This window comes from Chrysoperla carnea, chromosome 1, assembly GCF_905475395.1.
Source record: "Chrysoperla carnea chromosome 1, inChrCarn1.1, whole genome shotgun sequence".
In the NCBI taxonomy this organism is placed as follows: Eukaryota; Metazoa; Arthropoda; class Insecta; order Neuroptera; family Chrysopidae; genus Chrysoperla; species Chrysoperla carnea.
In genome coordinates, this window is record NC_058337.1 from 70,705,509 (window position 1) to 70,720,171 (window position 14,663).

General features: G+C 28.1%; 1 protein-coding gene across 1 annotated transcript; it reads left to right on the forward strand.

Moving 5' to 3' along the window:
• The first annotated feature begins 8,415 nt into the window (after positions 1-8,415).
• Positions 8,416-14,558, forward strand: LOC123290560. Its single transcript, XM_044870790.1, has 3 exons — positions 8,416-8,525; positions 11,030-11,144; positions 12,349-14,558. The coding sequence occupies exons 1-3, from the start codon at positions 8,466-8,468 to the stop codon at positions 14,556-14,558; spliced, it is 2,385 nt and encodes a 794-aa protein (XP_044726725.1). The 5' UTR covers positions 8,416-8,465.
• The last annotated feature ends 105 nt before the right edge of the window (positions 14,559-14,663 follow it).

The window sequence follows — 14,663 nt, forward strand, 5'->3', positions numbered from 1 at the left end:
AAACGAAAATTGAAATTCGTCAAAAGTCAAAAAGATTCATCAAAAGATTGAGCTCAAAATTAAATTAAAATTCGTTCATGGGGACAATGTTATTTTCCCTATGCTGGTCATGGTAGAGGCTATGGAAAATAAAATTTTGAATCGTGAATATTTTTCAAACGGAGGATGGTAAAACGAAAATTGAGGTTGATCAAAAGTGGTCCTACGATGGTTAAACGATTGAGCTCAGAATCAACGTAAAATTCTTTCATGGCAGTGCCAACTTCACAAACCTTCTTTCAAGATACTAATAGAATGATCTAAGGTATACCTCGGGTCATTTGTATACAAATGACCCGAGGTACTACACCATATTCTATTACAATTAATATAATTTATACATATAAAAGGTAGAATATAAAACAAATTCTTTTATAAATTAAATAATTAATAAATTACTAAATATTTTATATTTTATATTAATTTTATTTATATTTATATTAATTTTATTGGATAATTTAAATAAACCTATATAAAAATTATACTTTTTATTGAACCATTGTTTAAGGAAATTTATTTTTTTTAACATAAATGTACCGTGAATCATATAGATGTTAAATGGCGTTCACACCATTTTTTTGTGATATAATTTTTTATTTGTTTTCCCTGCCTTAATCAAAATATTGTTTTTGAATGTGAAGTGTTAATTTAAAAAATGTTATTATGAAAATGTTTTTGTTATTAACACCAAAAAAAAAATTTATTTTGACAACATGAAGGCCAATTTTTTAGAAAATACTCATAGGTTTTGTAAAATGATATTTTTAATTAATACACAAATAATAAATTATACCAAATCCATCATCAAAACTCCTACAATTGCGTTTCCAAACCATCATGAACAAAAATGAAAAAGGAATGCAGCTTTATGCTGAATACATTATTATATAAACTTGTATTTCAGGGATGAGAAATTTTACTATTAAACAAGTGAAAACAAACAATTGACTGAGTTAATTGTTAAAATAAAATGTAAAGACTGTGTTGATTACATCATTACATATACATACATGGCACACATACATGACTGATATTCCCATATACATACTATACAATTTACGCCTAATTTGTGCTCTCACGGTAAGAAACATTTTTTACATTTAAACTTTTGTTCTATCTCTAACGGTTTACAAGATGGGGCCTACGGACCCAAGACCCAATGGACCTATATAACTCATTTACGAATTCGACCTCACTTTTTACGTCCTGAGTACGCTGTAAAAATTTCAGCTAGATATCTTTTTTCGTTTTTGAGTTATCGTGTCCACAGACGGACGGATGGACGGACTAACGGATGGACGGACGGACGGACAACCGGAAATGAACTAATTAGGTGATTTTATGAACAGCGATGCCAAAATTTTGTTGGTAGCATCTATATTTTTAAGCGTTACAAACTTGGGACTAAACTTAGTAAGCCTAGTATATTACATATATGCATGGTATAATAGTAAAATATGGGTTATTATCAACATTAAACTTAAATATTGTTTATATTTATAAAACCTTGATGTATTTTAGAACAATGAATTACAACATTATATGCCATTGTCTTTTAATTAAAATATCATAATACAGTAACACGACAAATCAAGAAAAATTAATAATAATTGTATATCTGAAGTTTACCTATGTTAAGTTAGCGGACCACTTATCGCAATGCCACAATATGATGTCACTATCTTAAGCAATGAAAATTTTTCAGCATACGATACTGAGAGTTGGCACATACTTAATTTTCAGACACACCAGGATAAGTTTTCAAAAACTGTCATCTTAATATTTAATAAGTGGACCAATGCCTGAAACATACCAACTCCTGAATATTCCTTAATTATAATTTAAGATTATCAATATTTAATGTATTGTAAAATTTTGATATTTAATCAAAAATTGAACCATTATTGAAATTATTCTGAGATAAACTAACAATTTTGAACAAATTAACTCATATATTTTTTTTTAATTATAGAGAGCTATCGTTTAAAATATTAGGTGGTGTGTTATCTATGGGTGCCAATACATTATTTGCAGTAATATTCGAAAATGTCTTAAATTGGTTTCCTACCTTAATATATGTCCTAAGTTTGGATAAGCTAGTTTAGTCCACATTGTGTTCGATTACCTTGGATTAAAAACAAATAGGATTGGAGCCAGACACCATTCACCAAATTTATGATCAGATCCAACTTATTTACTATTATTACATTATTTTATATTTTATCGAATCGGAATTCCAAACTGATTATTAGGTTAACGAATCAGCCCTATTTTTTTAAAAATAACTGAGCGGCAAAATAAAAAATTTCACCGATAATTTACAAATAATTAGCGGCTTATTCTCGGTATGGTTAAGTTGGAAAATTCGAAAAGTGGTTTGCTAACTTAATATTTGTCCTAAGTTTGGATAAGATAGTTTAGTTCACATTGTGTACTAAACTATCTATTACTATCACCGTACATGTGCCAAACAAATTTTTTTAACATTACATTTCCATTACATTCTCTTATTCCATGGTTTCAATTTATGTTGCAAACCGGTTGGACTAGTTTGCCACCTGTCGATTACCGTGGTTATTTGAATTGATTTCATTTTATTGAAAAATTGATGGTAAATAACTGATTTGCAACCAGTTGCAGACTAGTTTGCAACTAACAGTTGCAATAATGTGAGGAAGCCCCAATTGAAAGCAATGCTAGATTTGAATAATTGATTTAATTGGTTAAGTTCAAGTCTATGTTACATTACTTAATCAGTTTTGTAATTTTAAATCGAGCTTGTACCTGTGAGGTATAATAAAATCATTTTTTATCAAACATTTATTGATCAGTATAATGCAGTACGATATAGTATCACACCTATTATGTATACATTTCTTGTGTGTAGATGTTAATCACTGAATTCCTCCTAAACGGATGGATCGATTTTGATGAAATTTTTGTGTGTGTTCAAGTGGATCCGATGATTCAACTATTAAATTCGGCCCACCACAAATGTTTTTGATTCATCCGTACCAAAAAAATAAAAGTTTATTAATGGTGGGAGCGCATATAAATCATATATAACATTATATTTGAGGTGTTATTATGCATATTTAATAGTAATGAGATATTATTTATTATTATTTAGGTATTATAAATAAGTATTTACCAGAGCTATAAGCGAGCGAAGCGAGCTCCACTTTTAAAGGCTTCTGCCATTTAGAAGGCCAGGCCAAAGGCCTTTAGTGAGGCCGTGGCCTGTCCAATAGATAGGAGTCAAATTTGGGCTTAACGGGAGCGGTTTGAGGGCAGGCTAAGCATAGTATAGGTACTAATGAATTGGAGTTACGTTTCCACAGGACAACAATTGTCGGTCCACTAGTTTTAAATAAAATTTTAAGGTATTGTGTTTATTTACAAAAGTGATACAAACTTCTGTTTACTCAAAATGTATTGATTGATCGTTAATTTTAATGCAACTTCAACCAAAAATTATTAAATTCAAACAAATTATAATTTATAAACTTATAAATTTTATTATTCAAAATCATGATTCTGACAAGGTTATCTGTACCTTGTTTATTGATAAATAAAAGTTTAAACTATTTAAAACTTTGTTTATGACCAATTACCAAATTGTTGTTAGAAAATTACGATTTTCACATATAAAAGACCACTTTGTAAGTATAGACGAATCATTTAAGATCAAAAAAGGCTAAAATGAAGAATTTTTATGTACCTCAACCTATCGGGTCAGTTTTTTTTTAAATGTTCAGGAAGGTCCGTATATCAAAATCTACATCTTACTTCTTGGCGCTAGAGAGTTTGGACATTGCTATGGGCCAAAAAAGCCCATTATTATAATAGGTGATTTTTGAAAATTTCATAAATCTACTTTTTCGTAAATTCGGGGGTTTTCGGGATCGCTGATCAAAATTCTGAAGTCAGGATTTCGATATACTCCCCCGCTTCAGAGGTAATAAACCCCTGAGTATACTTTTTTGATCCATTTTGTTGAATATTTACAGAATATTGTAATTTTGGACCAGCGAGGTAAATTACCTCATGAGGGGGAGATTATATCGAAATTCTGATTTCGGAATTCAAGATTCAAATTTTTTCGATAATCAGCAGCCTTTTTACTCTGAATCAATATCTTGCTGTACACAATTATATTAATCAACAAGTTGATTTATGTTCAAAATTACGATATTAACAATTGGCATCTTGACAATTATGATTTATAAAAAATTTTCAAAATTCCATTTTCGATAGTATCTAATGTACATATCACAATTACGAAAGAATTTGAAGGCCAACTTAAACGAAGGCCTAAGTACATAAGTTAATATTAGTAAATTAAATGCACTCGCTAACAAACAAACCTGAACTTCAACAGCGAGAAAACCAAGTTAATTTCATTAAAAAAAATAAAAACAAGTGAAAACAAACAATTGATAGTGTTAATTGTTGAAATACCATGTATAGACATTGTTGATTGTAGAATCGTATGATTTTTTACGTTATGTAAGCAAAGAGAAATATCCATGCCATACATACATATCACACACATATATAACTGATATTCCCATATCGTGTTTTCGAAAAAATGCTTCAAAAAAAGTTGCTTATAAGGAACATTGCTTACATTTAAACTGTTTTATCTCTAACGGTTTACAAGTTGGGTTCTAGGGACGCAAGTTAACGTACTGCGAACACTGTAAAAATTTCAACTTAATGTCTTTTCTCGTTTTGAGTTATCGTGTTGTCAGACGGACAGGCAGACAGGCGGAAATAGATTAATTAGATGATTTTATAAAGAACACCTATACTAAAATTTTATATAATTGCATCAATATTTTTAAGCTTTACAAACTTGGGACTAAACTTTGTATACCTTGATATATTCCATATACATGGTATAAAAATAATCGCATCAAAAATACAATTTTCATAAAATGACTAAAAGTTTAAAATTTTAAAATCTTTTTTTCAAAAATAGCATTAAACTAAGTTAGTTTTTATATTTATTTTCACATTTAAAAATGTAACTTTCGAAACCATAATGGACTTAGAAAAATGTTTGCTGTTTACTGGAGCATAAGAAATTTTAAAATCTGTTCCGAAATACCAAAACGAATGTTACCTACCAAAAAACTATGAATTTCAAGTCGGTTCTCTGTACGGTGTACGATAAGTTAATTATTACAAACAGCCCTTTTTATACCATGTACATATGAAATATAGCATAGTATGTTAACTATAGTCCCAAGTTTGTAACGCTTAAAAATATTGATGCTACAAACAAAATTTTGGTTTAGGTGTTCATAAAATCATCTCATTAGTCCATTTCCGGTTGTCTGTCTGTGGTGTGCTTAGGACGAAAAATGTGATATCAAGTTCGTAAATGAGCAACACATTTCCGTAAGACCTATCTTGAAAACTGTTAGTGATAGAACAAAAGCTTAAATGTAAAAAATGTTCCTTATGAAAAATATATAACTTTTGTTTTGAATCTCTTTCTTTTTACCTACGTGACATAAAGAAAAAAATAGTGTCATCTCAAAGACAAAGTGTTTGGAATTTTTGAATAAGCTTACATTTGTTTCAATTTGGCACACAATATGACCTAAAGATCCTTCATGTTTTTAAGCTACGATCATAAATAACGCCAATTTCTCTTAAACTTATGTTTTAGTTTGAGCATTCGTTATTTATGCCAAAATATATGTGAAATCTTTTGATTTAATTATCTTTTGTTAAATCGAAATCATAAACTTTATCTATTTCAAGGATTTACCTTACCATGTACCAGAATTTAATTTTTACACAGACTGTCCCAAGTAAAAACGACCCATCATTATTCGTTTGTATTTTTAAAATTTCACGGTAAATTTTATTCACATCTAAAAAGCCTCAAAAGTGGTTCCACGGTTTAAAAATAATACCGACTAGGTAATGACTCTCCCATAGACAACTAATAATAATATAGATAAGAAACTTGTACTGTTTTTACCATGTGAGTTCCAAAAACTTATCACTCTGTTCAAAAGATTTCACTACTGTAGATCAAGTTCTTAATTTATACAGTATAGGCAATGAATATTACAAAAACGTTGTATGTATCACATAAACTTTATAAAATTTCTACAATCATTTTGATCATAGTTGCCTGGTCAAATTTGACAGACTTATACAAAAATTTATCTGAAATAGTGTCAAATAAAATATTAATTAAAAATTAAATAAATATTAAGATGGTTTTTCATTGTTGTGTGAAAAGTTGTGTAAAAACACAGAAGGATATTAGTTTACATGTGATTCCTAAGAATTTTGAGGTAAGTAAAAAAATTGTTAACTTGGATAGAAATATTCTTGAAAGACTTTTTTTTTCAGAAGTTTAAAAATTGGACAATAGCGATTGGTCGAACGGACATCGAATACTCGAAACGTGAAAACTATCGTGTCTGCGATTTACATTTCGCCGACAAAACGAAACTCCAGGCTTCAACAGGAAAATTGTGAACTTACTTAAAGCCTAATGCTTTTCCTAGCCTCCACTTAAGTAGTAAGTTAAAATCCTTATGTAACTAACGTATGTTGAATTTATTCTTGTATGTAGGTCTTATAGAGGAACCACGAATGTAGACACAATTTGATTATAAGGTAATTTTTATTTATTTTAGGTTCACAATTTTTACATGCAGAGACCTCGAACATAAATTTGAACAAAACTGCATCAAAACGACCTGGTGAGTGAATTTAATTGTTAGATACTAACAATTATAATTTAAAAAGTAAATATAAAAATATAGTTATGAGAATAAAAATAAAACCTAAAGAGATATTAAATATTCATTAATGCATTTTTTAAATTGTTATGTCTACTGAATAAATCGCCATGAAACACAAGTTTATTTCCTTAAACGCTTGAAAAATTTAGCTTTTAGTAGCGTTTATTTTAAAGGAGAACTTTTGATAGCGAACCACCATCCAATTCTGTATGATTTTTCATGAGAAGGCATATTTTGTGCTCATTTACAATCTGTTTGAATTCAATTATACTTTATTAAATCACAAAAAATGAAATTGTTATTGAAATTTAGGAGCTTTTGTACTTTTACACTATTTGACACCTAAAATCATAATATTATGTATATTGAACATAAGTTTTTTAATTGTTGTTCAAAAAATTTTAAATTAATTTTTATCAATAACGGCAAATTTAAATGAAATCAATTTTTAGGATCGCCTATGGCTTCTACGAGTCGAAAGATTATGGCCATAAATATCGAAGAAGAACAAATTCGACCTGCGTTTCAAATAGGTTTGTTGCCAACCTCGTTTCTTTTTTTTCTATTTTATCAAAAATCTATATTTTATTTTCATAGATTTGAAGAAAAAAATGTATTTACTAAAAGAAGGAAATGTGAGAAGGGTGAAAGAACTATCAAAATCAGCAAGAAAATATTACCATATTGCGAAAGATATGTTAAAACTTGATCGAAAGTTGAAAGATAAAAATGAAACATATCTTAAAAGATTGGAAAATGCAAACACGAATGCAAACATTTATTAGTTTTAATTTTAGTTGTAAGAAACACGATTTAAAATTTTTATTTGTAAATAGAATGTTTTTAAGATTAGTTGTTTAATAAATTTATTTTATAATTTAAAAGCGTTTTTTTTTCTTTAAAATATTTAATTATTTTTTGTTTTACTGTTTTAAGCACATGATTTGGAAAAAAGATATTTGATAGCATTTCAAATAAAAATTTGATACCAAAACATGTTCTAAAACAGTAAAACAAAAAAAAAGTAAAAATTTAAATTGTATTTAGAATTTGGCGTTGAGTATTTTAAAAAAGGCGGTCAATTGATTGAAGCGCTATCTGGTGAACAGAGTGAGAACTAAATCTCAAGTTTCCTTGGTGATGATAGAGATGCCCATCTATAGTATAATATAAATATTTATTATCTATGGACTCTCCTATAATTGAATTATTTATAGAGGTAAATATATTTATTTACTTTGTGAACTAATTCATTTTTCTTTAAATTTCAATTTAAAAATGAGATATAACGCAAATATTTGGAAAAATAATATTGAAGAAAATTTCGTAAAAGTTAAAAAAAAACTTGCGCAACCTTGATTTTTTTAAATTCACATAGAAATTTGATTCAAATAGCACATGGATACGGCCCTCAAAGCGATTTCATTAGTTATCAGTTCATGTATCACAATTTTTTTTATAAAACAGTCATTCAATGTAAATAATTTTCAGTTAATGCCCAAGTTCCTTTGTGGTAGTGGGTCATTCTTGTGAGAGTTATATAGTCAAATCGAAATTTATTTTTTGTGTTTTTTGTAATTTCGAAATTGATTTGAATTTTCATCTCTCATATGGTATTTTTTTATTAAGAGAGAGTTTAAAAAATTTAAAATGGCGTATAAATATTTAAGTATTTTAGTGCTTGTGTTTGGATTATTTAGTAACAATTTTGTAAGTTTCAAATCATTTAATTATTACGTTCAAGGGATTATTTACCAGATGGGTAGTTTTTAACGCTCCATTCATTTTGTACGGTGTGATATTTAAAAAAAATAAATATTACGTATATTTTAATCATTTTTAATTTAGTTTATTTAAATCGGAAACAAAATTGTTTGGTCCATCTTCTTGGAAATACAGCATCCAACTTTTGATTTTAAAATAAACCCCCAAGTATATAATTTTTTGCAGATTTTGAAAAAAACCAGAGATCTCGTAAACAAAAACAACAAATTTTCAAACACTCTTATAACACTTTTAAATGTGAATACAAATTCTAATCAACTCAATTTAATGTCAAAATTACCGTATTTTTTAACAGATATATTAAAATTTATAGTCCCTAAAGTATTAACTTGTAAAATCATTTTTTTAAATATGTTTGGAGCCCAATAAATACTCAATCAAGCGATTATCGAAAGAAAAAAAAATCAATCGAACGACAGATAGACACGATTGCCAAAGAAATCTATTAGAAATATTTAAAATATAAAATTTTAATAATTAAAAATTCATTATAGGTAATAATTTTTTTATTGTAAAGTAGAAAAAATTATATTAAAATTTAATTGCCTAAGGGAAATAAAAAATTACCTATCTTAAGTATAATATTATAAAAATTTTTCATCTACATTAGATAGTTATATATAAAATTGAAAATTGTGGCTAAGTTTACTTCTGGCTCTTCGCCAAACCAAATTGGTTTTTGTAGTTTTATTACTAAGAAATAAATAATGATATCTAATCAAATAATTTTTTGGAAAACAATTTTTCTTCAAATTCGAGTTAAAAGCTAAATATTTTTAATTTTTATCAATTTCTGATCAATATCCTCAGATACTTGTCTTTTATTTTATTTCTGATGGTAAAAATGCATATTGAGATAAAGTTCGAAATTTTATTTCAATTCTCTAAAGTTTTTTCAATCTTCTTTGATAAACAATATGTCGAAATTCGAATATAATCTTTAATCACAGATTAAACTTTCCTAATACTCATTAGAACTATGGGGCGAATGTTAACTTTAATTCGAATAATTTTTTGATAAAACTTTTCAATTGAAAATACTTTTCTGATCTATTAAACAATAGTTTCGATAATAATACAAATTTTCTCTGATGTGTTCGTTTTATTCAAATGAGCGATTATAATTTTTTTCATAAATTATTGTGTTTTGAATCGAAACTATACTTGAAGTAGGATATGCTTCTAGTCTGTATAATTGTATCACCATACAATAAATTAGTTTTTAATCCGTATATATCAGAAAATTTTTGTTATGAAAATATATAATTTTAATTGTATAATTTCCACCCTGATACAATTTCAAAATTGACTTTTTTATATGGTAGGCATTTTTAAAAGCCTTGAAAAATTTGTTTCAATTCAAATACATCCGCAATAAAGTGATAAAAGAAAATCTTTGTTAATTAAATCAAACCAATGTTGCAAAATTCAATATGTAATAAAATATTAAGTATAATTTAAATTTCAAATAAAAATAAATTGAACTCATTTTTATTGCAATCCAAAATCAGTATAATTTGAAAAATTCTATCTTATGAATTTGAAATTAAAATATTTTCATTTGTGGGTATAAGAAATACAGATCAATCAAAAATTTATTAGCAATTTTTATCAAAATATTGCAAAATGTGTACACTATCACATAATTTTTTGATTTATGCTATATTTTTCATGATTTAAAAATAATTTGAATTTAAAACGTTTAGAGCGTATCTTTAAGAAATGAATTTAAAGATACGAATTAGTATCTTCATGCACAGTCGCATACTTATTGTTGGCTTATATAGAATACTTACGTCGTATCTCAAACTGTTTCAAATTATTTATTAGACAAAAAATTCGATGTTTTCTATCAAAAAATGAAAATTGTTTTGATATTCGAGCTTGCTATCAAAACATGAAAATTGTTTTTATTTTTCCCATCATTGATATAAATATAAAAGCCAGGAGAACTGTAGAAGCCTCCACTATCTATTTTTTCATAATTTTCAAAAATTTGACTGAAATGTAAATCCTATGAGAAAAATCTAGAATTCGATCCTAGAAAAAAGTTAGTATAATGGAAATTTTTATAGCATAGGTAGTAAATAGCATCACTAATAAGTAGACACAAAATCTCACTATTCGATGTCTAGTTACGAAATTTGAATAAAGAAACAAGCAATACCGCCCTTATCTCAATTTTTTTACCATTGTAATAATATTGGTAAAATTTATTCATATTTAACTATTTTCACAATCCATTGAATATCAAGATAAATCTGACGATCGATTTCAAATTATTTGATATTTGGCAAACAATTAGAATTAAATACTACAATTTACAAAGTAACGATTACAAATACCTCATACTTATTTAAGAGAAAAAAACTTTTCTGAAGTTTGAAAGTTTGATCAGTTGTATAAATATAAAATCTTTATTTTTGCAGAAATTGGCACAAAGTTCATGTGAAATTACTCCGGAATGCCGAGAAAACATATTCAGAAATATGTTATTTGCGAGCGACAGTACTGCTGTCTATGCCGACGAAACCACTAGTTCAGGTTAGTTTTATACATGGAAAAGAAAATGATTATCACGATTTTCGAAATAAACTTCAAATTTATGATAATTAATTGTTTTTGTTACAGCTTAAACATTTTGCCAAAATTTCAATTTAATAAATTTGCTAAATGTAACATTTACCCATAATATTTCACCGTTAAGACAATTTTATGAGTTTTCGAAAGTAAAAATTAGTTTAATAGTAACAAAATTAAACCAAAATAATCTTGTTAAATATAAACTACTATGTTAACTTACTTGGTAATTGAAATACGCATTTTAGTAGAGAGCCGTTAGATTTACACCTCGGAATCCAGGCACTGTCAATGAATCTTTATAAAAACTATTCGACTGCATTGTTTAAAGCTTACTCAAAGAAGTTAAAAACAAAAATTTGTGCGATCTTGCTCAGGGGGTGGGAGCCACTACTTCTCGGAGCTGGAAAAGTTTATGGAGAAAGTGATAACGGGAATCAAAAAAAGAAAACATTCTAAGAAATATTATTGAAACAAGTGAATGCTTTCCGAGTTATTGGGGATTGAAATTCAGAATATGTAACGTCAAATTACTGAAAAATTTGGCGTTTTGTTTTGACATGGTATTAATAAACAAACACATACATACAATAAGTGTATACTTGATACAATATCTTAATATCTTAATTTGCGCACTCACGGGTAAACGGTCACGTTTACGAAAAAATGTTTCAAACAAAAGTTTTTAAACTTAAACTAATGGTTCTATCTCTAATGGTTTACAAGATTGGTTCTACGGGCCTAAGACTTAATTATCCTATATTCTACATTTACGAGGTTTAACTCACTTTTTAAGTCCAGAGGTTAAGAGTACGCTATAAATACGCTATTTTTAGCTTGATATCTCTTTCCGTTTTTGAGATATCGTGTCCACAGTCATACAGAAGGAAAACCGAAAATAGAATAATAAGGTGATTTTATGAACCTATACCAAAATTTTGTTCGTTGTATCAATATTTTTAAGCCTTACAAACTTGAGACTAAACTCCGTATACCTTAATATATTTCATATATAAATGTGGTATAAAAATTAATAGTCTACAGGAATATTACCGCTAACATACATAAAAATCTAAATAGGTTCCTCAGAAAAATCGTAAAATTTTGAAAGCAACTTAGAACTAAAAAATTAATTATAATTAAATTTATTTATTTATTTTTGTTTCAGATATATTTTTACCAGATTATTTGCTGTCTTCAATAACGGTACCACATTATCCGCTTTATTTAATTCAATTAAAAAATAATTTAATACAATATTTAATGAAACAAAATTTTAACTACCCAAAAATATTAGAATCAATCACTCAAACAATGGCGCACAAATCACGTGAAGATATCGTGATTGAAACATTAATCACACTACGTGATCTATTATCAAGTGATTGTGCCATTCGTAGTGATACAAATGCAATGCTGGTTTACTTGTTACAACGTCATCGGCCGTATGACGCACGAGAAGAACTTCCTAATGAGCCAATGGTTCCTCCGACTTTCTCAACAATGCCAACTTCAACGTTTCTAAATATATCACCGGCTGCCAATAATAATAATCTCGTTTTACAAACAGCTCACGAAGATAATTTTATGAATATGAATTCTCCATCAGCAGCATCATTGGCAAGTGTTCAAATACCCGATACTGATATTATAAATGGAAATTGTAATAAACTTTCATGCTCAAAAATTATTCAATTATTAGAAAAAATCATACAAAAAATGGATGAACCCAAACAGTACCAAATATTTATTGATTTTTCAAAATTATCTCAAATTAATTTCTCCACTGGAACACCTCAAGTTACATTCGAATCACCAACAAGACAGCCTATAGTCGAACCCGAAAGACCGATTGTTGGTGAAATACAAATGGTATTATTACCAATAAGTAATTTATTACAAAAAATTTATGTAAAATTGTATAATTTCAACCACCCAAGTTTAACATTGCGCCAGGGTACTGAAGGCCCACCAATAACGGATTATCTAAAAAGTGTGAAATATCATAGTCCAGAATTTGATGGTTTTCAAGATATAACTGTATTCGATATTCGTGCAGCTATTTTACCAACGATTCATATAGTTGGAAAAATTTATAAAGAGTTAGCAATATTAGTTGCGCAATACTATATACCAGGTTATCCAATTGAGGAACCATATTTAGATAACCATAAATATTTAACAGATATTGCAAGCCGTGAACAAATTACAGCGTATACAATTGTAAAATCATTTCAACCGGTTATGGATTATTTAGATAAAATTTTATTGATCTTAGACAATGTAGCACGTTTAAATATTTTATATCCAGGAAAAGTTTCTGATTTCCCGCAATTCCAAGATTTGGTACAAGCACCGAGGCATGGAAGTCTGTATTTACAACGGCATGCACTTTCATTGTATGATCTACAAAATGCATTAGTACCAGTAATTGATCGTTTAACAAAAATTTTGGCCACATTATATCGAATTAAACCAGGATATAAAACCGATACACGATTTGTGGCGCTATTCAATAATTTGAAATTATTCTTAAAACGGAATATGAGCTATTCGGAAGATTTTCGATTAGAAAATGTAAAACCACTATTAAATCCAATTGTTCAATTATTGCAATATATTTTAGAAAAACTTGATGATTTTAAGCGAACCATTCGAAGTGCTGGGCCATTTTTCAATGATATACCAATACAGGCCACTACGACAATTATTGTACCCACCATCCTACCGACAACGACCCCCACTACAACGACTACAACTACTACTACAACCACCACAACAACCACAACTCCACCCCCACCCCCGAAATTTGCATATTTAATAGAAAAATTACCAAAACCTGAAACTGAGGAACAGCAAGAATATTATGTAATTATTTCAGCATTTTTATCACGAGCCGATTTAGAAAGACTTATAGGTAATTCAATTGACATCCATGCATATAAAAATGAACATGATTTATTAAAAGCATTATTTGGGCGATCAATTACACTTAAATTATCAGCTGCAGAATTAGCTGCAGTTAAGTATTATTTAGAATACGAAGTGAAGTTAGCACGATTAAGTCTTGTAACGCACAAAGAGATTCATAAACAATTCGATTTATCTGGAATTATTTTAGATACTATTAACTTACAAACATTAACTGATGAACAACGGATAGCGTTTGATGATTTTTTCCAATTTATATTAAATATTCAAAATGACCAAATGTCTAAATTCGAAACCTGGACAGAGGCAAAAACAAAAGGTGAATTCATGAAAATACTGTTTGACTACTTCTTAACCGCATCATTTGTACCGGAAAATGTGAAACATTCCATCAAAGTTATTGTACCAACTATTCAAATGACTGGGGCAGGCTCACAACCTGTTTGAAATAGTATACGAAACTGTACTGTGGACTAATTTAGGTTTGAGTAATGGAAAGAGACTTCCAAAAAGAGAACTGAGGAATAAAATCCTATAAGGAAAATATATGGA

Bases quoted from the DNA above. Each gene is read 5' to 3' on its own strand.
- LOC123290560 (XM_044870790.1), top strand. From the start codon at position 8,466: ATGGCGTATAAATATTTAAGTATTTTAGTGCTTGTGTTTGGATTATTT. The intron at 8,526-11,029 runs GTAAGTTTCAAA...TTATTTTTGCAG, and splicing joins GATTATTTAGTAACAATTTT to AAATTGGCACAAAGTTCATG. The intron at 11,145-12,348 runs GTTAGTTTTATA...TTTTTGTTTCAG, and splicing joins CGACGAAACCACTAGTTCAG to ATATATTTTTACCAGATTAT.